Source organism: Thunnus thynnus, chromosome 11, assembly GCF_963924715.1.
Source record: "Thunnus thynnus chromosome 11, fThuThy2.1, whole genome shotgun sequence".
NCBI classification, from domain to species: Eukaryota; Metazoa; Chordata; class Actinopteri; order Scombriformes; family Scombridae; genus Thunnus; species Thunnus thynnus.
The window spans coordinates 17813219-17836100 of NC_089527.1; the positions used below are offsets into that span (position 1 = coordinate 17813219).

The 22882-nt window shown below is 37.6% G+C and overlaps 1 protein-coding gene across 2 annotated transcripts in view; it reads right to left on the minus strand.

The window, feature by feature from the left end:
* Positions 1-2905: 2905 nt before the first annotated feature.
* Positions 2906-22882, minus strand: part of fign (fidgetin) — a 31362-nt gene continuing 11385 nt past the window's right edge. For both annotated transcript variants that reach the window (XM_067603479.1, XM_067603478.1), the window contains one exon: positions 2906-10002. In XM_067603479.1, coding sequence (XP_067459580.1) covers positions 7766-9994 — 2229 coding nt within the window. In that variant the 5' untranslated portion in view covers positions 9995-10002 and the 3' untranslated portion in view covers positions 2906-7765. The remainder of the gene's footprint in view (positions 10003-22882) is intronic.

The window sequence follows — 22882 nt, forward strand, 5'->3', positions numbered from 1 at the left end:
GTGAGAGAGACAGTTCCTCTTAATAGTACTCACAGACACACACATACACACACACATACGGCAAGGAATTATACTTGTCTGTATGGTTTGTTAGCACTCAAGAGATAAAACTTTACATGTTGCTCCCAATTAGCACAGCAGTGACCGTGCACTGTCTCCTGTGCTCAGCTTTCCTTCTGAAGAGGGGCTATTTATGTGAAGACTCATGAGAATGTGAGAATTGAGGCGAGAGAGAGGAGATATGGACTGTGAGAGATAGACTGTGTGTGTGTGTGTGTGTGTGTGTGTGTGTGTGTGTGTGTATGTGTGTGAGGGAAAGAGGGTGAGAGAGAGGGAGTGAAAGAAAGAGATAGAGAGAAAAGGAGAATTGAAATGGCTTAAGCATCCATTTTGAGTGGAGAGACAGGTCCTATTAACATTTAACAGCATTTGTGCAACTTGGTGCCGAGGTTATGATGCAAATGAGGAGGAATTAAAACTGGCCAGAGGTTTGTCATTGATGGATTGCAGTCTGGCAGTGCTCACACTTCCTAGTGTCCATCAGAAGCGATTACTGTGTAATTAAACCTTATTTCTGGACTCTCTAGTGCATAATTACTTTGTGAATGTAACCATCATCTAAAAGCTACAAAAATGCTTTACCATTTAGTCTAGCAGTCAGTTCCATGGGCTTGTGTCAGATATAGCCATCAGACAGAGCAAAAGAACTGTCACTTTTAATAAGAGGCAAAAAATTAAATGAAACAGTATGCTTATTACAGAAAAATTAGGCTTTCAAGAGTCCTTTCTGTTATTTGCATAATTTATCCCCCATCCCATCCCACCCCACCCCTCCCCCACACAGACACACACCGCAAGCTTTAGGCAATTTCCCTCACATTTAAATAGATTGCACATTTAAGGCTACTTAAGGAAAATTATCACTTTGCATATTTTAATTGTTATGAAGGAAGTGATTTGAGAGAGGTCTGTGGCTCATCCTCTTGAGCCATGTGGTTGCGAAGCTGTCTGATTCGGCTGCTCAGCGCTGCAGCTCCACAGATAACCTCCGAGTTCACACACATCCACTCCAGTTTCATCAGAATGCAAATGAAGCACAGAACACTGGGACAAGTGGATCTTTGATATTTACAAAATAGCCACTAATAACTTGAGTGTAATTTGTTTGACTCAACTTTATTTTTTTCTCTATTTTTTTCGTCTTATCAGCCCTTCCTGGTCAAATGGCTCTTGTTTAAAAATTCAGTGGGAGAAACAAAGGGCATGTTTGCTGCTAGAATTTCAGAGACAGCAGGATGGAGGAAGGATGTGTTGTCTATCTATCTATCTATCTATCTATCTATCTATCTATCTATCTATCTATCTATCTATCTATCTATCTATCTATCTATCTATCTATCTATCTGTCTATCTATCTATAGTTTTCTCTTGTAACAGACATGATGCTTTTTGTCACACGGTACATCACACATGTATGATTTATCTACTTACCTCCTTGTTCAGTGTGAATTTAGCCATGAAGTCTGCAGGATTAGCGAAAATTTAGCAAATAACGCACACAGAGAACATATTAATTAGTATTTGTTGAACTTAATTAGTAGAATATAATATGTTTATTCAGGCACAGGTCTTATTTCATATGCTGTGTTTTTTTTAACACAAGACTAAATAATCATTATGGACTCTTCCAATCCAGAAGAGTAGAATGAGTATAAATGTGTTTTTTTCATTGGAAATATTGAAATTGTCTCCAACTTCTTGTTAGGAAGTTTATGTTTTTTAAAATTATTATTCATAACCTAGATGTGTACAAGTAACTTGACTGAATCAATTCAAATAGACATAATTCGTCACACAATGTGCTTCAGCATAACACCTAGGCTATTCGGAATAAGAACAATACATTTTTCTAGGGAACAGTTCCCCCAAGGACAGTTCTCCATGGGAGACTGCAATGTTTAAAATGTTACTGTTTAGTGTTCCCACCTTGACAAGCTTATCAATGTGTATGAGGGAGAGTATGTATTTATTTTACAGCCCTTAGTTTTCTAAATTGGTTACATTTATTCCATTACTCCATTTACATCATGTACAACTCAAGTCTTTATTTAGTAAGGCTCTATGGAATGAAAACATTTTATTCACATGTTTTAGTGCAAAGTATGGATGTTTCCCCAATGGATAAATGACATAATACATGTACAAAATTCTGTAAAACCAGTGTTATTCACCCCCTGTTTAGAAAGAGATATATTACATCTGATGATGAACTGCACCCACTACAGCTCATATTGACGTACTCACAGGATAAAAAAGAGAATTACCGACACTGACACAATATGCAGTGTCTTTTCTCCTTTATGTTAATTGTACAGAAACCTCCCACGCATATACCACCTACTACTTAATGATACCATGAAAGAGGAATTTTAAGCATAGCTGTTTCATTTTCTAATAGAAAAAAAGCAGCCAGCATGGATTTATATATATTACTATGGATCAAGAGAGGTGTAGAAGTGGGAGTAGTATATAGAGGAGAGGAGTACAATAAAAAGTAAGCCTCAAAATCAGCCTCTGTAAACTGTTGCAAACTGAATTACTTTCAATATATTTTCATTAAACACCAGTGAAATAGAGAAATTATGATTAAAGTTGGAATAGACTGAACACTGTCTTCAACAAGATATTGCTTGGAACGGAAATAGCACAGGCTTAAATCAACCACAACGTTGCAAATTTAATCAAGGGTACAAAAATGCATCCAGTTTTCAGGAAGAAAAAAAAAGAAAACATCTTTATTCAGTATTTCAATAGCCTTTATGTACCTTGAAATTAAAATACATTGAAATTCACTGTACTGTAAGTATGGCGATACATACACACATATAAACATGTATGTGGTGCATTTTTGTATGTATGCTGTATATCATTAGCAAATGTACAATACGTACAGCTATGTGCAAGTTAATTCTCTGTACATGTATATGAAAAGTAAAAATTCAAATGTTTCATATCTTAATGTTATCCCCTCATACTTGCAAGTAGAATTGCAAGTGCACATACTGTACATACACATTAACATGCGCACTACAATTCACAAAGGATTAAAGCAATTTGTTACTTTTTAGGAAATTAATTTGCATTGTAGACCTTGTAGAAGACCTACACGGTCCACAACAATTCAGTGGAACATGATATTGTAAATAAACTGTACGCAATAGTCAGTATGTGCGAGTCAACTTTGCCCTCAAGGTGCCTTATTTTTTCTGTGACTTGTACTTGACAGTGTAAAGACAGTCTTTTTGAGGTAGACTGCTCAGATTCAAGGGCAAGCTTTTCTTTTTTTTTTTTTTTTTTTTTGTGTTGTTTTTAACTTTTTTTTCCCCACAAATGCATGACATTCAAAATGACAGGACATAAGTACTACATGTACAATATGTAGCAATGAGGTAGAAATGGTTATAAAGAATACCAGACTATTAAATGAGATAAGGATGGAATCAAAATATCAAGCAGTTCTCAACAAAATAAACTAAAAGTAACTACAGGGATACTGACAGATTTTGAAAAAGCGATTCAGGTGACTGAGTTGGCATCACTGTGAAACTCAATGTGCTTATCAAAGATTCTGCTCAAGTATTGTTGGTGACCATAGGCCCTTTCATCACATCACCCTTAATAATGAATGATTTTAATGATAACATATACAGCATGTGAACTATACACCCTATTTGAATAAATATGTGGTTGATCTAACTGACCTCAGATGAGATAGCTGTAACATTTTTACTGTGTAGCTGTAACGACAATTAAAACCATGTAATTCCTTATCCATGTGCCTTGTGTTACACTGTGCTGTATTACACTGTTTGGGAGACAAATAAAACAAAGGAAATTTTTAACATGTTGTTTTCAAACCTAATCTCAAACCATTGAGTGATTACAAGTACTACTTGAACATACTTTTAAACATACATCTCTCCACAAGTTCATGAACAGTCAACCTCTTAACGTGGAATCTGTGCTTGTTAATGGCACTTAGGGCCTCTTATTATCCTCTTGTCACAAACCTTGCAATGAGCAAAATTGCTTCTTAAAATTTGGACACGGAAACAATTTTTAACCAGTGTGACAATCCACTGCATGTTATGTGACATTTTTTTGAAGATACTGTATACAAATTAGCCATGTTTGTATTGGTACTCCAATCAGAGGTGAGTGACCGCTCATAAACTGGTGTAAAACTGAAAAACTACAAATGTTTTACAAAATTCACATATCTCTTCAAATGTCTGACATTGCTGACATTCTGTGATACAATAACTAAACAATGCCCAATGAGAGTGCTATAAAATTGCCAATTTCCAATATCCACAACTTATATTGTGGCATTAAGGGCACTGAAATTCACAACTCCTTCAAAAGCATCTTCATCATCGTCAAAAGAAAGCTATTTAACTTTGGCTTCAGTCATTAAACACCTCAAAGTGCAATATTAAATGACAATATTTAAGGGGAGCTCTACAATGTTTTAGCTTTCTGCTTATTTCACAAATCTCTCCAAATAAAGGGGAAATTGGTTTAATTTTCTGTGTAATTTTCTGTATTCAGCAAGATTCCAGATTGGTTGTGGACCCTATGGACTTGGTTTATGTATACAGTTAAGTCTTAGAAATTAAAGTTAAGAGAGACAAAAAAAAGTTGTTCAAAATTATTGAGTCTGTTGAGAGAAAAAAACATAAATACATTAAAAAAAAACAAACAAAATTAGGTAGATGGGAGGTTGCATGAGTTTTCCTAGGCCAGTGGCCAATGGCATCCTGGGACCAGTTCCCATCGGCCATTTTTGTAAATATACAGTTAGTCCTGCTGTTAAAATGGACATGTAATATTTTTTTAAAAAGCAATATTTTGTTTTGCTTTTATCAAACTGCTTTTTGTTGTTAAATTGGCACTGTTCAATGTCAGGGCAATCCAAGTATAGAAAAGAGGTGACTCAGTCAATTGTGAAAAGTATTCTGAAGTTAAAATCAAAGGACCCACACATGTAATACAGCTAATTTAAGAATAACAATACTAATGTACACATGAATGGAAATTTATACTCTACACTCTTGTCTATTCATTTAAATGCAGGTCAACATAACTTTCTTATAGTGCATGTTTTGAATTTACCACAGTGGGTTTACAGATTAACCAAATACTGTACTGTTGTGTGCATTCAGTGAAAATGCTGTCAACCCATCTTATGACTGGGGGATACATCTGTAGATACGTAACACAGACACAGTGAAACTACAAGAAGAGATAATTGTTGGCAAGCTTGCTAGCTTCCTTTGCTGTTGTGCAGTTTCTCTGTTTGGATGCTCTGTATACATCCCGATAAAGAGTTAATGACGCCAAACCAGGTAGCAGTAATCAGTATGCCCACCGTCTATTACAAATATGAACAGGTAAAACATGTGCAATAGGCAACAAACATGAAGGGACCTCCTCTGAAAACAAACACAAGGTCCTGTAGTGCCTCTGCAGTATTATACACCTACAGTGCTAACTACTTGAGTGGCATTTTTGAATGTGCGAGTGCTTTGCTTTCCTTACTGCTCAGAGGACATAATACATTCAACAATTTTACGTGCCAATTCAGCTGTCAGACCTGCTCTTTCATTTCCAGAAACGTTGCGCGGAATATGTACTTAATAATAGCAAAAGATAGTATTAAATAACACTGTTAAAGTTTAAAAGTGACAATGAGAACTGTTACTGTTTTGTTTACAGATCTAGTGAGACTGGCCTTCAAGACATGTTCTTAAAAAGGAATGCCACTCAATTCATGAATGATACAGTTATGGCCTAAGACTGTCAAAATAATTCTTCTGTAAGTTTTATATTAGAATAATTAAATTGGTTGTGTACATAATATCATTGTGAATACTGTCACATTTAGATTTTCCATCATGGAACTATAAATCTGTTTGACATCCTGGATTCGGGGGCCAAACAAGCAATACAAACAAGATCCACTGGCGAATGTTAGCTAATACAGACAAAATTGTCCTAAGGCAAATGCATAGTGTATCACAAACCTAATATTCAGTGGTATTCCCCTTTAAGAGCATTATGTGGTGAGAAACAGGGTTCTTGGGAGTTATCAAAATGTAAAGCTAATAGATTTTGCACACAACAAAATACTGTTTGGTGTTCTCTCAAAAGGTTTCCTCATCAAACGAGCAGGATAGGTGCTGACATTTTGCTGTCTTCATGAATGTCTTTCAGAGATAACTAACAAACTGAGGTAGAAAGGAACTTAGGCTATACATAATCCTTAGGTTTCATTAATGATAAAACAGCAGCAGGATGGAATGAAATAGCTTGGGGCAGTTGTCTTCCTCAACCCCAAGATGTTTGTCTGCACCTTTCGAATTTCTCTCAGCTCTGCATCACCACAAGCTGAACAGTTGTGTCTACAAACAGGGAACTAAAGAACAGGATCATTGTATATGATGGAAATGAAAGTTTTCTGTGTGATAGCCCACAGAAAATAAACTATGTTGCAAACAGAAATTAGCTCAAGGCTACAATACAAGATATATAATGGTTCCATTTTTTCAAAGGCAAATCTCTAATCATAATACAAGTTTCCATTTTAAACAAATCCAAACATAAAGAACCCCAAACAAATTACTTTTTTGTCTTGCAAATAAACCAGAATTACTCTCATACATTCATTGTAGGAACCTTCCTTTCATTTTGAGATTCTTGAGGTATTATAGCCTTACATGGTTTGATGACGCAATTTCAAATGCAAGTCAAATGCTCTTGTAATGTGTAGTGCTTCGACACAAGCTTATGAGGTACTATACATATCATTATCACTTTCCTGAGTTTTCAAATAGAGAACATCAAATGAAATAATGGTAGAAGTTTACATTTATGAAACATGTGAATTACTACTGCAACAATATTTTAACAGCAATTACATAGTAATTTGTTGTTTAAATTGAAGTCACATTGTAAAATAATACTCTTTTTGTAATTTCTTCAATAGTGGAGAGGCTAGTACAGCAACCAAATTCACCTTATGTTTGCTAGAAAACAAATCACTAGCATTGTTCTGGAAAAAAAAGAGAGAGAAAATGTGAATGTTATTGTAACTAAATGATTTAAACACATACATATACATAAAACTTGAAAATGAGTCCCAACTGAAAATATGCCAATATATTTAATTTAGCTTAAAATAATCACAACTGTTCACAGAGAGCTCGAAATAGACACAGCTGTAGAACACTGTTCTAATGGAGAAGAGAAAGCATGTTTTTTGTCCCATTTTAAAGCTTTTTTATATTAGCACATGTCACCAATGAAGATTGTGAGGCAAAAAACAAAACTTAAACAGCACCACCTCAGGCACTTGATAGCAACTAAATCTCAAGATCAGCAGACTAGTATATATATATATATACTGTATATATATATATGTGTGTGTGTATATACAAAAAGGAGGGGTTGTCTTTTACAAGTTGTTTGAGTTTTAGTGGGCACATGGCTTTGGCCATGTAAAGCATTTAATTAATTTTTACCAATGTGTGATGTCCAGACTGTCGTCTTCTGTGTAAAGCCTTCAACGACAATCCCTTTGCTGTAAATAGGGTGTTTGTGTCACCACTGTGTTATTTTTCTAGCCCAGTGTATGTTTACTGAAGCCCAAACACTTACTTACTCAGTTACTGGGGTTAAAGAAATTGTGTTTTATGGGTCTCTTTCACTGACTACAACCAAACATTTTATTCCATTCAGTATACATGTCAAGTTCTTTTTGTGATATGCTGGGCTGAAATTTGCAAAACACATTGTCAAAGTCTTGGTAGGAGATCGGTCTCATCTGACTAGGGTGGATGCTTGATAGGTCAGTACCAGGAATGTCATGGAGAGGACCTACCACAGCCTCTTGACAAAGCTGGGCCACGTCCAGCCCTGAAAAGCCCTCTGTCCTCTGAACCAGTAGTGACATCTCTTTGTCACTAAGACAGTAGTTGTGCTGTGAGAGCAGTTGGCTGATTATCTGGTGTCGTGCTGTCCCATCAGGCAAGGGGATGAGTAGTCGCTTGGTAAAGTACCTCCGTAGGGACTCTGGGATCTCTTCAGGCTTATTGGTGGAGCAGACCACGAGGACATGGTCCTCAGCAGAGGTCAAAATACTGTCAAGCTGCATGAGGAGTTCAGCCTTGAGGCGATTCACTGGGCTCTCCTCACTGAGCTGGGCTGACAGCAGCAGGTCCACCTCGCTGATGAACACCACTGCTGGTTGGCGACACCGGGCCACCAGGAAAGAAGCCTGGATGATCTTGTCCCCTTCCCCCAGCCACTTGGTCACCAGAGCTGAGGCGCTGAGTCGCAAGAAGGCAGCCCCCAGTTGGCTAGCCATGCAGCGAGCCAACAGCGTTCTACCAGTTCCCTGAGGTCCAAATAAAAGGAGGTTGCGAGGTAATGTGGGAAGTCCACTGAACATATCTGGCCTTAAAATGGGCCATAGTATCTCCTCTTTGATGGCTGCTTTGGCCATATCAAGACCCGCAATATCACTCCAGTCTACTGGAGGGCCCTGCTGAAGGATTTCTGCTGTCACCATCTCCACCAGGTTGGAATCACTGTTCTTAAGTTGTTCCTCTGCAGCATGGATGGACGAGGTAGCCGTACCAATATCAGGCCCTGTTAGGGAGTGAGAGAGGTGCTGTCTGTGCTCTTCAGTTTGCTCGTTCATGATGGGGGATCCAAACTTGCTGTAGGGCTCGCCAGCTCTGAGATCGCCCACAGAGCTTTTGGTTGATCCAAAGGATGGAGGCGTAAGTGCTCTGCCAGAGTGTATGTTAAATTTTCTTTGCTGATCAGAAGACATTGGCTGTTTGGTTGGCTTAAACGCTAAAGACGGAGCCTCAGCATTCCTGTCAAAGCCATTGCCCCTGTTTGAGTCCGAGACACCGCTGTCTGCTATTCTGTACATGGGACTCTGTGAAGAGCGCTGTTGGTTGTAATTGAAATTACCATAGCTTGAGTCCATATCTCCATGTCCACTCATGTAGAAAGCTTTTCGTTTTAATGAGTTGGATGTGCTGCCATTTAAAGGTGTTGGTGCAATTGGTGTATGATTATGGGACTGGTAGGTGTAGCCAGGCAGTGTGGAGGGAGGGATTGGTGTAGGAGCAGCAATACCGGACGGCAGATAAGCAGAAGGAGGGGGTGCTCCCCCAGGGCTATAACCAGGGCCGACAGCAGTCTGAGAAGGATACCCTGTTGGAGGATAATTGTAGTTGGGAAGGTTTGGAGACCCGGCATTGTAGCTCGGCACCAAGGTAGGGGGAGGAGGAGGGGGTGGTGGTTGTAAGAGCCCGGCACTGTGCAAAGGAGAGGGGTGTGGGGAGGGGAGGGCTGGGGTAGTCTGGCCACTGTAGCTAGAATGCAGGTAGGAGCCGTTGTAGCTGGCAGTATATTCCTGAGAGGGGAGGCCCGAGTGGAGAGTAGTGGCTGTGTGGCTCCCACAGTTACTGCTAGAGTAGCTTGGCTCAGACAAGCTGCTGGTCACCCCTGGGGAGCTGCCTATGCTAGCCGACACATCTGTAGGGGGTAGGGCAGCTGTCATTCCAGCTTTGCTCACAGATATAACATCTGGAGCACAGTTCATTGGGTAAATCCCCTCCTGCCAGGACTCATTCTCTGACTTTCGTCCATTCACGAGTCCAGTGGTGCTATCAGAGTAGGAACACAGAAGGGCTCTTTCATTTGGGCCCTCTAGGATCCCAGAGTACTTCTCTGCATATTTCTTAAGCAGATTGGAGGCAGTCAGTGCAGAGATGTCATCATTTGCCCACGCATACTGGTACGTTCGCTGTAAGTGCCCCCGGTAGGCCTCTACTTTGTGTGCTGGTGAGCGGGTAGTGGATGAGATGTCAAAGTGTTGTTCTGCCCATTGTGTGTGCTCTGGGGTCCACTGCATCTTTAGACCTAGATAGTCCGCATAAGGGAGAAATATGTCAAAGTAAGCATTAAATCATGGTTAATAATCACTCAAAAATATGAATCTATTTGAAATATTCTATAGTAATCAAATATTAAATTACTTTAATATTAGGAAATAAAAATGCATGGCTTGTTTATTATTTTCTTAATTGTTTGGATGGAGAAAAGATGGGAAATAGCAGAAAAAAATGCTTTAAATACTGGCAGTATAATGTCCAAATGTGTCCCATATGGCAAACAGACAACACAACTCTAACAGAACACGCATATGAGGATGCTGGACCCAACACCTGGTTAGCGTCATATAATCCACCCAACAAAGAGCAGAATGACACAGACATTGCGGGTCAGTCTATAATCCAACTCTCATCTGAGGCATTCTGAGACAGTTTCAAATCTGCTTGGAGGAGAGCAGCAAAGCAATCTTCCTTGGCAGCGCTCTGTTGCTTTCATCACACAAACCCCCTCAGCCCAGCATGAATTACATCCACATCAAGTCTGCCTACTGCTTCCTAGTCCAGAGTGAGGGAGGGAAAAAACATGCTTCACTATTTCTCCGCAGCATCTCTCAGCCTCTCTGTACAGCCTTAAGACATTTGAATGACATAAATAACCAAGTTAAATCCTAAAGTAAATATGCAAATAAAAGTTTTTACATATGCTGTCATCTTTTACTCTGCTTGGGATTATAAGAGGATGTACTATACCCCCAAAGAATGTAGACTATTAGAGAGATTATAGCTCAAAACAATCAGAGATAGTGTGCAAAGGCTCATACATCTTACGTCAACACTAATCTGACCAAAAGCTACAAGAAGATATGAGAGGAAATGCATACAAGCAAACTTTCCCTGCCGGTTACAATGATCCTGCCTTTGCTGAGCAGGCTTTGCAGTACTTCAGTAGGTTAAGTCTCAATCACATGATTTAGGCAACAGACAGCTGCTTCTAGAGGCAGATTACAAACACAGTGATTGTCTGGAAAGAGTAAGGCATGTAGATTCCCTTCTGACTCCCTCCCAGCCATTTGCCCACCCGCCACACCAGGAGCTAATTAGCAGGATGATACTGCACTAATTGTGTTAATTTACAAGGTTTTAGTCAAAGGGATCCATGATATGGCTTACATGGTTGTCAACCGTCCAAGCTAATGATTAAGAAAAAAAGGCAAAAAGCCCAGGCAGACAAATATAATAACCATACTGTGGTGGAAAAGAAAGGTTCATCAACTTACAGATAATAGAGTATGAAAACAAGTTAATTTATGAGAAAAGCAAAGACAATTATAATAAAAATTACATAAAAAACAAAATGTCCTTAGTATAAAGCACATGTGTATGAACTAATAAAAATGTAGTGACTGACACCCTTGAAAATACTAAAAGTAACGGTCTGCCCCAATACACACACTTGAAGTATTTGTGCATAGTCAAGTGCCTACTTGTATGACAAATTCCCAGTAACTGCCACAGTGTCCAAGTGGCCGTTAAGACCACAACCTTGAGTAATCCCGTGGCTTGTGCAAATACAATACTGTACATGGCTCAGTCCAACAATTAACAAAGCAATTAAATCAGGTTATCTAGGAGCGTGTGGGTCTACTAAACATAAAAGAGACATAATGAAATATTATTTTGATGTTTTTTGCTAAAATCCTTGATAAAAGGACATGATATTAAATATTCATGTGTGAGATTCGCAATATTATTTTTATCAATGTCATCTACAAGAACAGAGTTTTAACATTAAGTGGTCATCATGTGTGGAGGTTCTGACATAAATGTTTAGTATTCGGACATTAATAATAATATTCACGCTGAGTCCAACATGTCATTAACTTCAACCTCTTCATGTCTGATGATTATTGTTGGTCACAAAACCAGCTTATCAGGACATTACCACCAACAACTGGACTGGTGCTGCACAATAGACCATGGTGAACTGTGGGATACACTTGGTTCTGAATACCACTTTGAAGCAGTATTAGTACTAGGAATATTTAAGTGTGCATCAAGTGTGGGTTAAATGTACCGTGTGTTAGCACATTTCAAATGTGGGAAACAGTTGCCTACTACTTCACAACACATGAATGCATGCTTGAGTGCTCAAGACTGCAAGTGTGGGTATTAGGACAGACCCTGAGTCTCACCAACTATGGCTTTAGACCCATGTGCATCTTCATTCACTTAAGTATTAGTTACCTACAGTTGTAGTTAGCTGTTTTGTTAGATTTGTAGGTAGGTGCATGGCAAGAGTAAGACCATTTAAGTGAAAAATTACTTTTCCAATGCAGCCTGACACACACACCTGATCTATTTACTCTTGTGATCAACACATCATAATACCTTTTCACAAACTGTTGAATGTAATATTTTTCTGCATTATTGCTGAGAAAAATGTTCACTTCAAAACATACAATACAGAATTTGAGTAACAAGCAGTGTGTTGTCTGAAAAATGTCTGCAATTCTGGTAGCAGAATCATCAGTTGACACTGACATTGCAGTGCAAGTATCAGGATAATGGTTTTTGTAAAATCATTCAGTAGAGTTCATTAACACTCAAGGCAAATTTTGTCAATAACAAAATTGCACACGGCTTATGGAGAGAGATTCTTCTATTACTGTTAATCCTCTCTGAACAATGTGCCACTTTGGACAATCAAAGAAGTGCTACTCACAAAGTGTGCTTGAGATCTCTAAGCATCAGGTATTTTATAAAATGAACCATCCAAGATGATTATCTAAATACAGCACACTGCTAAAAACACTTTTTATAGAGAAAAAATACCAGAGATTTATATTTGTGGGGCAAGATATGTTTTCTTCTACAGGCACGAAAATCTATTTTATAATTTTATTTTATTTTTATTTTTCTACACACAGAATTACGGAAAACTTCTTTCATATGGGCCAAAGGATTTTTGAGTTATGGTATGGTTATGGATTAACAAAGGTGAATCTAGTATTACATAGCAATACCAAAATTAAATGCTTATCATAATTTGTGTTGTTTGTGAGTGTAAAATGATTCAGTACATCAAACATTTTTTTTCTTAAATATTATGTTTACTGTTATTTCACTGAAGGAGAATCAGATTTTAAATAGTTTAGTGTTGACAAAGGTTGTGGAATGGATGGTAAATGCCTCCAAGGAGATAATGTACATCTCCATCAATATAAATCCGCATATAGACACTGAGACATAAATAGACACAAATGCACCCATGTGCACACACAGTCGGGCATTAGAATGAAGTTCATGTATTTTGGTATAACAGTAAAAGAACGTCCTTTATTCCAATTCAAATACAACGTCCACAGGTTCCTTTGTCTTTCATTGGATTGGTATAATTACAGAGCGCTCTATTTGTGGAATGTTTTCGGATAGCCTGGGGGCTCCAGCTCAAATTTCACTGATCAGCTATCATCAAATAGTTGTTAGCCTATGGTGTTTGTCAACTCATAGATTTAAATAACACTTTATGGTAAATTCAAGATTATGATAATATCAGAAATATATGTTTTTGTGCAACATCTGTCCAATTGTTTGAGTTGAGTTCATCAACGTAGACCTAAATGATCAACCTCTGCTAAATGTGAAATACATTTTTGAGAAATCAAATATTTGTCCTAACAGCATAAAAACCTATAGAATCATTATTGTGATAAATAATAACTGTGTTCTGACAATTTATATTATATATTGTATATTTCATAAGCAATCACACAGTCATTGAAAAAAAAACCGACCAGGTGGAGACGAAATGCATTTGACATGTGATGCCACGGTGTTATGCTGCGCTATGGTGTTTAATTTCTGGTTCAGTGATCATCATCGACGAAACAGAGATGCTGACCTTTTTGGGAACTATTAATCTGGTAGCCTAGGCCGTTTTTAAGCAAACAAGAGTGGGCCTCTACTCTGTCCATCCAATTTCCCAGTGTGTAAATTGGACCGCCGCTTGCACAATTCTCTATTCATTACTGTGCTGCTGAAAGGAAGCACAGAGGTGGCAGAGCGGTTTTCTTTTCCCTTTTCCGTGTGTGTGTATGTGTGTGTGTGTGTCAGTGTATGTATGTGTGTGTGTAAGAGAGAGCGAAAGAGAGAGAGAGAGAGCAAAATGCCCTCCAGGAGGATTCCCAAGCATAAAGAGCTGGACTTTCCTTCCTCTTTTTGGTTTAGGGAAGGGAAAGGAGGGAGGGTTGAGGGAGAGGGGGAGGGAAGTGAAAGCTGTCCTAATTGAAACGTGGCCTAATCAGACTCATTACCATTTTTACCAATTTGCACCACCAAAGATGCTTATTAGGTAACTGTGTTTAATAAGCCGCTCTTTATAAAACTAACTGTAATGAGCTCTTTAAAGTCAGACTTGAGCGTGATTATGCACTGGAAGTGTTTTGCAGAGCCAAAGCAGACTGGTACATTTAGTCATGTACAATGTCATAATTAAGCTGCACAAACTCTGCACTTCACACGACACAATAGTCCCAGCTGAGGCAGTAGACATGCTGAAAAGTATTTATAATTACTGATCATTACAACCCTGGGATTTTCATCGCCGGACGTAAACATAATTATGGCAGCTTTTGCTTTTATTCTGCACACACAGACCACTCTACTTGACAGCCGTGCAAATATTGCAGACAGACAGTAATTACATTTATAAATAAAAACAAGCTCATATTCATATTCAAATTCACTGGAGATATTCTAAGTAGGGGTGGGGCAAAACATTCTAATACAATGTGAAATGGTAATCGGTACAGCTACAGAGTCTCATTCATCTCACATATCAAGTTAAGACTATTTAAACTCAATTTAGAGCTCCAAGTGGCAGTAATTCCAATCTTTAGACGGCAGGGTGCCATTTAACCCCTCATTTAGAAAAGATATGCCTTACTCAGTCACTGTATTTTCCAGGGCGACTGCCCATACATTTCACAGTCTGACCACCCACGGCAGCAAATTACAACATGTCTTCACACTATCAAAGCCCACCAATCCCAGTGGATTTTAGACTAATCCTAACATAAAAGATGGAAAATGACTGGACGAGCACGCATTTATGTTTATTGTAGTTCACCTGCCAGTCAAGAAAGCAACTTCCTGTGACCTGTCTTTGTAATCAAAATTAGCGAAGCAAAGTGACACTTTATTGTTAAGGATAAAGTATCACTTCAATTTAGTTAACTCAGATTAGTTATTTAAACAAGCTGTCCTTTATATCTTTAGAAACACCATTACCTGTTGCAAATTATTTCATATGAAACAGAATGAAAAAAGACACTAATTACCCGATCACATGCTGTGTATTTATTTATAACTTACTGTCCATTGCTGAAAATATATAATACGTCAAACAACCTTATTTTGATTAATTGTTAGTAATAAGATTAGATAAAATATGAAAATATTTTATTTGTCCAGAAAGAGTAATTTTCTTTCCAATTCATTCATTCATCAATCAATCATGTAGTCACTGAAATATCAAAAATAATCTTAAATCTACAACCTATGAGAGCCCATAAACTTCTTATTTAATCTTACAATCAGAAAAAAGTATTCACGGAATAATGTTAGCAAACTGGTGTACTACAGTGTTAATATGCCATATCATACTTAAAATAATTAATAAAATGTCAAAATTAATTTTATGATTTAGAATCATTTTGTGAACTTTTACTTTTAGAATTTATGTCATTCATTGAATCAACTTTTGTAACTAATGATTATGTCCTTTATTGTCAGTTTTAGGTTTATCAGCCACTTTTATGTCAGAAATCATGGCAGCATAGAATGACAAGAAAGCAATTCTTAACATGCAAAGCTGCATGTAACCAAAAAAAAAAAAAAAAATGTCATTAATGGTAGATCATTTTGTCAATTTTTGTCATTGGAATTGATTTGGCTATTTTTATGTTGGCAGATTGATAAAAAAAAAACATAATCAGCCAGCTTTATTTCAGCATTAAATACTATTTATGATAATGTGTGTTATTAATAAAGATTATAGGGCGGATTTAGGAAAATAAATTGTTGCATTTAAATAGTTTGTCATTAGGCAAATTAAACTAGGGTATTGTATATAAAGAAATTATACTGCTACAGGGAAGTATGTACACTGTAAATGAACAGCTTAAAAGGTAAAAGTTTATGGCCACAGTCTCTGTGCTATCAGATTTAAATGGTTGTGTCAATGCAATTGACTTCAGTGCTTGAAGCAGTGTAGACAAGTCAACTTTACCTAAAAACGCTCCATAGCCAAATATGACATGATATCCAGTGGCTGGCACAACAGCAGACACCTCTTGACAGGTATATGCAAAGACTCTGATGCATTAATCGAATTAATCACACACATGCCTCCCTTATTATACACAGCAACTGCCACCTGCAGCCTTGTCACTGCTGCCTCCACACCTGGGGAGCAGACTATGTCCCCAGATCGCATCTTTCTCTGTGCAGGCGCCCTGATCAGCCAGTAGTAGTTGCTAGTGCTAGTGGCATGATCCCACACTGGCTTCCCACCCGCACACACTGCCATTTGTATCCCTTAAAATGCACAACCAAAATGGCAGATACTACCAGTTACTGAATCCCAGTGTCTGTTGTGGGCAAAGTTTGAAAGGTTTATTGAACACTTAGGGGGATATTTACTAAGCCTGCAACAAATTACCATCAGTAGAGCAAACTTTTGCATCACTAAATTTTTTAAATTTAGTGTCTTTACTAAGACTACAGATATGACTAAGGCCAGACACAGTTCATCTGATTTGCTCATGTCTGAAAAGGAATGGAGCATAAACAAGTATTTTCTGTTGTTGAACTCTGAATACTGGTTGAAGAGAAGACACAAAATAGGAGGAAATATTAGTTAAATATCCTAATGCTGTCAGCTCAACAGAAGGTCAGTGACTGCATGAGTTATGAAAAATCAATCAGAAACTTTTTAACTCCTTTGACAAGATTGATTTTGTAAACAGATCGGTCTACTTCACAATTATAACTGGCTGCCTCAATCATATCGTACTGGCCTGGACCTGGGAGCCATTAAACGTCAGGAAAAATAGTCTGGAGGGATATGAGGGAAACAGAAAGGTAAAGCAGTATGAAAAATAACAGACTGTCACATTCTTGGTCTTTGCTCTTGTGTTGTGTTGCTGAGCAGAAAGCTTCGCTAAAGTAACTTAAGCAAACTGCGTCTATCTCTCTCTCTCACTGTTTCTCACTGTTTCTCCCTGCTATGTCTCTCTCCCTTTGTGTGTGTGTGTCCTCTAACATCGGCGCAGATTTTACAACTGCTTTTCCCAGACGTTAAATTTCAGATGCAGTTTCCTCTCCAGCAGTGGTCAGTCTGATCAAGATCAGTGATCAAGTACAGTGGCTTTGTGTATGAATTTCCATTCCCTCCTCCCATATTTTGTGCATCTCAACAGGAACGCCTTAAAAACACATATTGCCTGAGCCCAAACACGCAAGTTTCAGTGGTGCTTTTCTTCCATTTTACCTTTGCAAATCCACAATAAATATCCCCTCTTGATATTCAATACTTTACTACAATAACATACTATATAATATAATATGTTTTTAGTACATAAATTTATCTGTGTTGGCTTGTGTCTGTTTACATACATCAGCTGTGTAGGCTACTTTGAGTTAGTGGCACTTCTTCGATTGATGAATTTGCTGCATATTAAGCCGAACCTTGGCTTCTCAGCCACCACAATGAACCAAGCAAGTTAGCTACATGAGGCAACTATTTTTGAGAAAAACAAAACATTTTCTCTAAATAAAAGGCACAAATTGTCTTCTACATCTGGATGAGCTAATAAATTATATGTAGTGTATAGCGTCATTACTGAACAGTCTCAGTCTGGCCAAAATAGCCTCTACTTTTAAACCAGCGTCCAAGTTGTACGGTAAATTAAGTTAAAGTTGTCATTAAACATCAAACATCTATCATATATCATAACATATATCATATTTAATTTTGAAATCTATAAAGACACCAATCAGTGATTTTGAAAGTGTAAATGCAACAATGCAGGAGTAAAAACAAGAAAATCCATTTCTTAAAGGCAGATCAATAAACAGTTGTCTTGAAATTATCTCTAAAAAGTTTGTCTGTTTTTACCATTAGGGCTAGCTCATCAATGGGTTTGCTTAGATTAGTGTTGACAGTGTCCCAATATCATCATAAAGAGCAGAGAAGGATGGTTGCAGCAGCTGTTTGGCAGATCCACAACTGACTGATAAAATCAGTTTGGCAGTTAAATGTTTTTTCTTTTTTTTTATCAGGTTGGCTGGAATGAAATTTAACTTATGATCGCCTTCCCTCTCTGTAGCTGAAACCATACTGTATGCCATGCCGCCAGGATGTTGAATAGCATCTTGGCTTCATCTGTGAGTGAAAATATGAATCCTCAGGATACACTGTAATACTGATTGGCCTGTTCTTGCAGTTTATCCATGTTTTTTGTTTGTGTTACTCACAAGATGACAGTTATAAAAAAGAACAAGAGAGCCAACTCTTCTTCTTCAGTCTAAAAATTCTGTTAAAATTACTTAAAATAACAGTATGACATTATTTTAACAGCAGCTGTAAGAGCATGTAACAGAGTAAAACTGTTTGCTGGCACAGAGCTGTTGATGGTTTGAATAATTCATCTGAAATGTAATGAGGAGATGTAAATGTTCCCACTCAGAAATCATTTCATAATTTAACTCTACAAATGGCCACTTTGGATTCTAAATGACTGTTAAACAACTGTCTTTAAAAGAGGTTGTATAAAATCAACACATAATTAAACGACCACATAGGTCGATTGTACCATGCACTCCAGAACGACCCATAGGAGCGTTTTCTAATATGCCGCCTCTATCAGTGCTTTCCAAAACTGTTACAAATCACTGTTAAAAAATAATTATGTTTTATGGTGTGGCCATAGACTGTATGTCTATGGGTGTGACTGGTTAGGTTTAGGCACAAAAACCACATGGTTAGGGTTAGGGAAAGATCATGATTTGGATTAAAATGAAAACTTGAAATATGGTGTGGGTTAAAGTTACGACTTCCTTAAAGTTACACAACCTCCCTCGTCATGGCAACAGTGAACACCATGACAATTGTAGTTACAGTTTTTAAAAAACTGTCTGACTTGTGGTTGGAAACGGGAAGCAAACAGTGGTCTAAGTCCACTTTTTGCCAGCCATCCACCCAATGCGCCACCTCTGATTATGGAAATTTGTCACGTTATATTGACGTCATCTGAACTGCGTCACTTCTCCGGGTCATAATTACTACAGCCGCTAGATAGTGTCTGTCACTCAAACTTAACAATAGGTTGTTTTTTTCCGGCTTAATTTTTGAACTATACTGTTGTTTTTCTTTGGGGGGCGGTCTGTATAAAATGCACTGTGGGCTGTTAGAGAGTGTAAATGTTTACGGTGTTAAAAATATGATGTAGTGCACACAAACAGTGTTGAGGAGGGAAGCAGGCAATACATAAAGAAAGTCTTGAAGCATGTTGACATTCCGTCATTACGGTGGACACGGTGCACTGCAGTTTATTATGAGTCAGTCCCACAGACTCCGTCCCTCTGCTGTAAATACTCATTACAGCAACAAATGTGGGATGTGATTGGTGGGTAAAAATAGTCTCCAACAAATGCACCACGCCTGTTTCAGAAATGTGTGCTAAAAGTTATAGTGCTAGGCTGTTTCAGGAAATCTATGAGCATTGACGTGGTTGGTTTTGATCTTTTCATGTGATTTGTTGACAGTGATCTTCATATAAAGATAGATAGATATATTCACAGAGATAATAATAGGACTCATTAAACATTTTTTTTTTCTATTTTTCTCCAGATTCTACAACATTTTGGTACACAGTGCAGTAACTCACTTGGACTCCTCTGCTGACCAGCTGCCACAGCACAATAATAATAAGTTTTAATATGATAATAATAATAATGACAACAACAACAACAATAATAATAATAATGTTATTATTATTATTGTTTTGTTACTCCTAAATTAAATTTACTGGAGCATAAATGTGCAGAAGATGTTAATACTTTGTATTATATGGCATTATATATACAGTAGGCACCATATGATGTATAGTAGACTTTCTAGACTTTCTCACTCTATAAACATACAGATGTTGAAAAATTCAATTTTATAAAGGTAATGTATTCGTTGTAGCTTACCCTGGATATCGTCAAGTCCCATGGGTTTTTTGGGCTGAGATAATGATAAATTCTATTGGCTTGAGGGGAACATGTATTTCTCATTTTTCCCTGTAATATAGTAAATCTTGAGGTTGAGAGATTCTATGAGCTGTCATTTCTCTGTCTCAGTGATGCTCATTAAACCATGACTCTTCAGGCCAAGAGGCCCCCGAGGCTACATCTTCCATTACTACCCTTAGTATAGCTAAATCCACACAAATGCTAAACTAACAGCCCTCCACACACAAAAAGAACTTGTACACTGAATAAAACTAAGACAATTATAGGAGACAGACTGTTCTGTAGTGCATAATACTGATGAATACTCAAATGGCTTGTTAGTTAAAAGAATACAGTAGTTGAAACTCAAGCACTTGGTGAAACTTGTTTAACCAAAGAGCAAATGTACAGTGGAGGCAGTGGTTTTGCAAGCCTCTATGAAGTTAGCTACTCTGCCTCTCGGGGGATTACTTACACACTTCAAAAGAGAAGAGAGGCAGATTGTGACCTTGCTACATGAAGGCTCATTGACCAAAAGCTACTCACTAACATCTTCATTCCCCAAAGTCCTGTTACCCCAAGGAAGACTCCAATCAAAAAAAAAATGGAGAGAGAAATTTTTGGAGGGATTTCTGGAATTTATCACAGTTATCACATCTAGACTTTTACTGTAAGGCAGCAGTTTAATGGGACCAGGACCCAGTCATCTGGTTTACAAACCAACAGGCCAAGCCCCATTGGAAATTATCAGATTATCTTGTTCACTGGTCCGATTCACAACAGTGATTACTTCACACGTCCAACCATTAGACTTTACAGCCATGTTAACCTGGTTAAGACAGGAAGAAATCACATTGCAAAGAAAGCTCATTCTTCACGGTGTGCTCTTGAGACACAAATCAGAATGAAAAAGTGTATGTTTTCACGGCCACTGCCATTACAGTACTCCAACCTTTTCACAGAAAGACTGTTGCTTTGTTTCAAGTCTTTAAACTGTAATCTATAGCTAACAAAGATCTGCCAGGTGGCTACACATTTAAGCACTTATGTATAATAAATAAATTGCAACACATCACTGCTTTGTTCAGATGGTAAACACCAATGAAAAAGAACTGATAACACAAAAAAGCATATTTTCTCTACGACACAAACATCACACATAACACTGCTAACTCCTCTTTTCTGGATGATGGCAGGGAAATGGAACGGCCCAATTTGTTTGAATTAGCTTAAAATCACTCAACGCTGATGCAAATGCACTTCTGGAGTACAAAAGTGAAATTTGTTTTGCTTGTACAAGCAAAGCCAGGACCATCTGTTGTTCTATGTATTGTTGCCTACACATTAAAGTGATTAAAAGTTTAAATTGAACTCTAATTGAAAATACCCGACAGAAAAGAAAAAAAAAAAAAAGCATGTTTGCCTGTAACCATTGCCAGCTTTTTCGCTGGAGCATTCTGAAGCTTTGGCTGGTATCGACTACAAGTCTCAAAGAAGGTCACTTTCCAGCACAGGCCAGACAAAAGGTGAAATGAGACAACTGAAACAATCTTAGGTCAATATGAAATAGAAATCTCTCAGCTACACTGTAATAAAGTTACTGAAGTGAAGTAGTGAAGCCATAAAGGGGAACTTTTACAAGGAAAGAGCTGTCTAGGAGATTGGTTCGCCCACTGGCAAACAACGGCTTCTAGGAGCTGAGGTGGCATGGTCAGTACAGTAGCGTGGAGCTGAATTACAGCACTCACTTTCAAAAGTAAGTTTTTTATAAGGAATTTAATATTACTTATGTTTACAGGTGTGACAAAATACTGCAATCAAAAAGTGTGTACAAAGTCTGATAAATCTTGATCCTGATTTTTTTTTTTTATAAAATGTTCCTTAAAAGGAGCTTTAAATTAAGAAAAAGGAGAATTTCCCATTTGTATCACGTATCTGCTTGTTCCTACGCTTAATTGTAGTTATGTGATGCTTGAAATATCCTCACCCAGAATGATATACTGTATTCTTTTACAGCTGTAATGTCAAAGCAAATCAAATGCTGTTTTAGATGTTTTGTGCATAATTTTATACACATTTAGTTTAGTTTGATTAGTATCTTTAAACATTTTGTTTGAACAAAATTTGTCCACATGAGCTTTTGATTGGCACTGTAAGAGTGTATTAGGTGAAAGAGGATAACATGGACTCCAGAGTCTTTCCTAAACAGAAATAAATATAAATGTCATTAACAAAATTAGAACATTTTGTGCTCAGTGAGACCTTCACTGGTGTATTCATACTTCCTGCCAGCTTACAGCAATCATTTAAGTATTTACTACATAGAAACAGACAAACTTAGAATAAACTCCAAGCTTAATTACTGTAGTTAGATGAGATCATGTGCAGAAAGAAAAACACTTGTTGAGTATAGAGATACTGAGTGAACCACCTGTGTTTCCTTTTGATTAGTAGAGCATACGGCATGTTGTCATCATCACAGTGGTTACTACAAGTCCTGTCAAAAGCTGCTGCACTAAAACAGTAAATGTCCCCAGATATGATACTGATTTTTATTCTGTGGTTTAACAAGGTTCATTATGGAACAGTAAAAGCAGGAAGAAATGTCAGGACATAATAGGGACTTTACT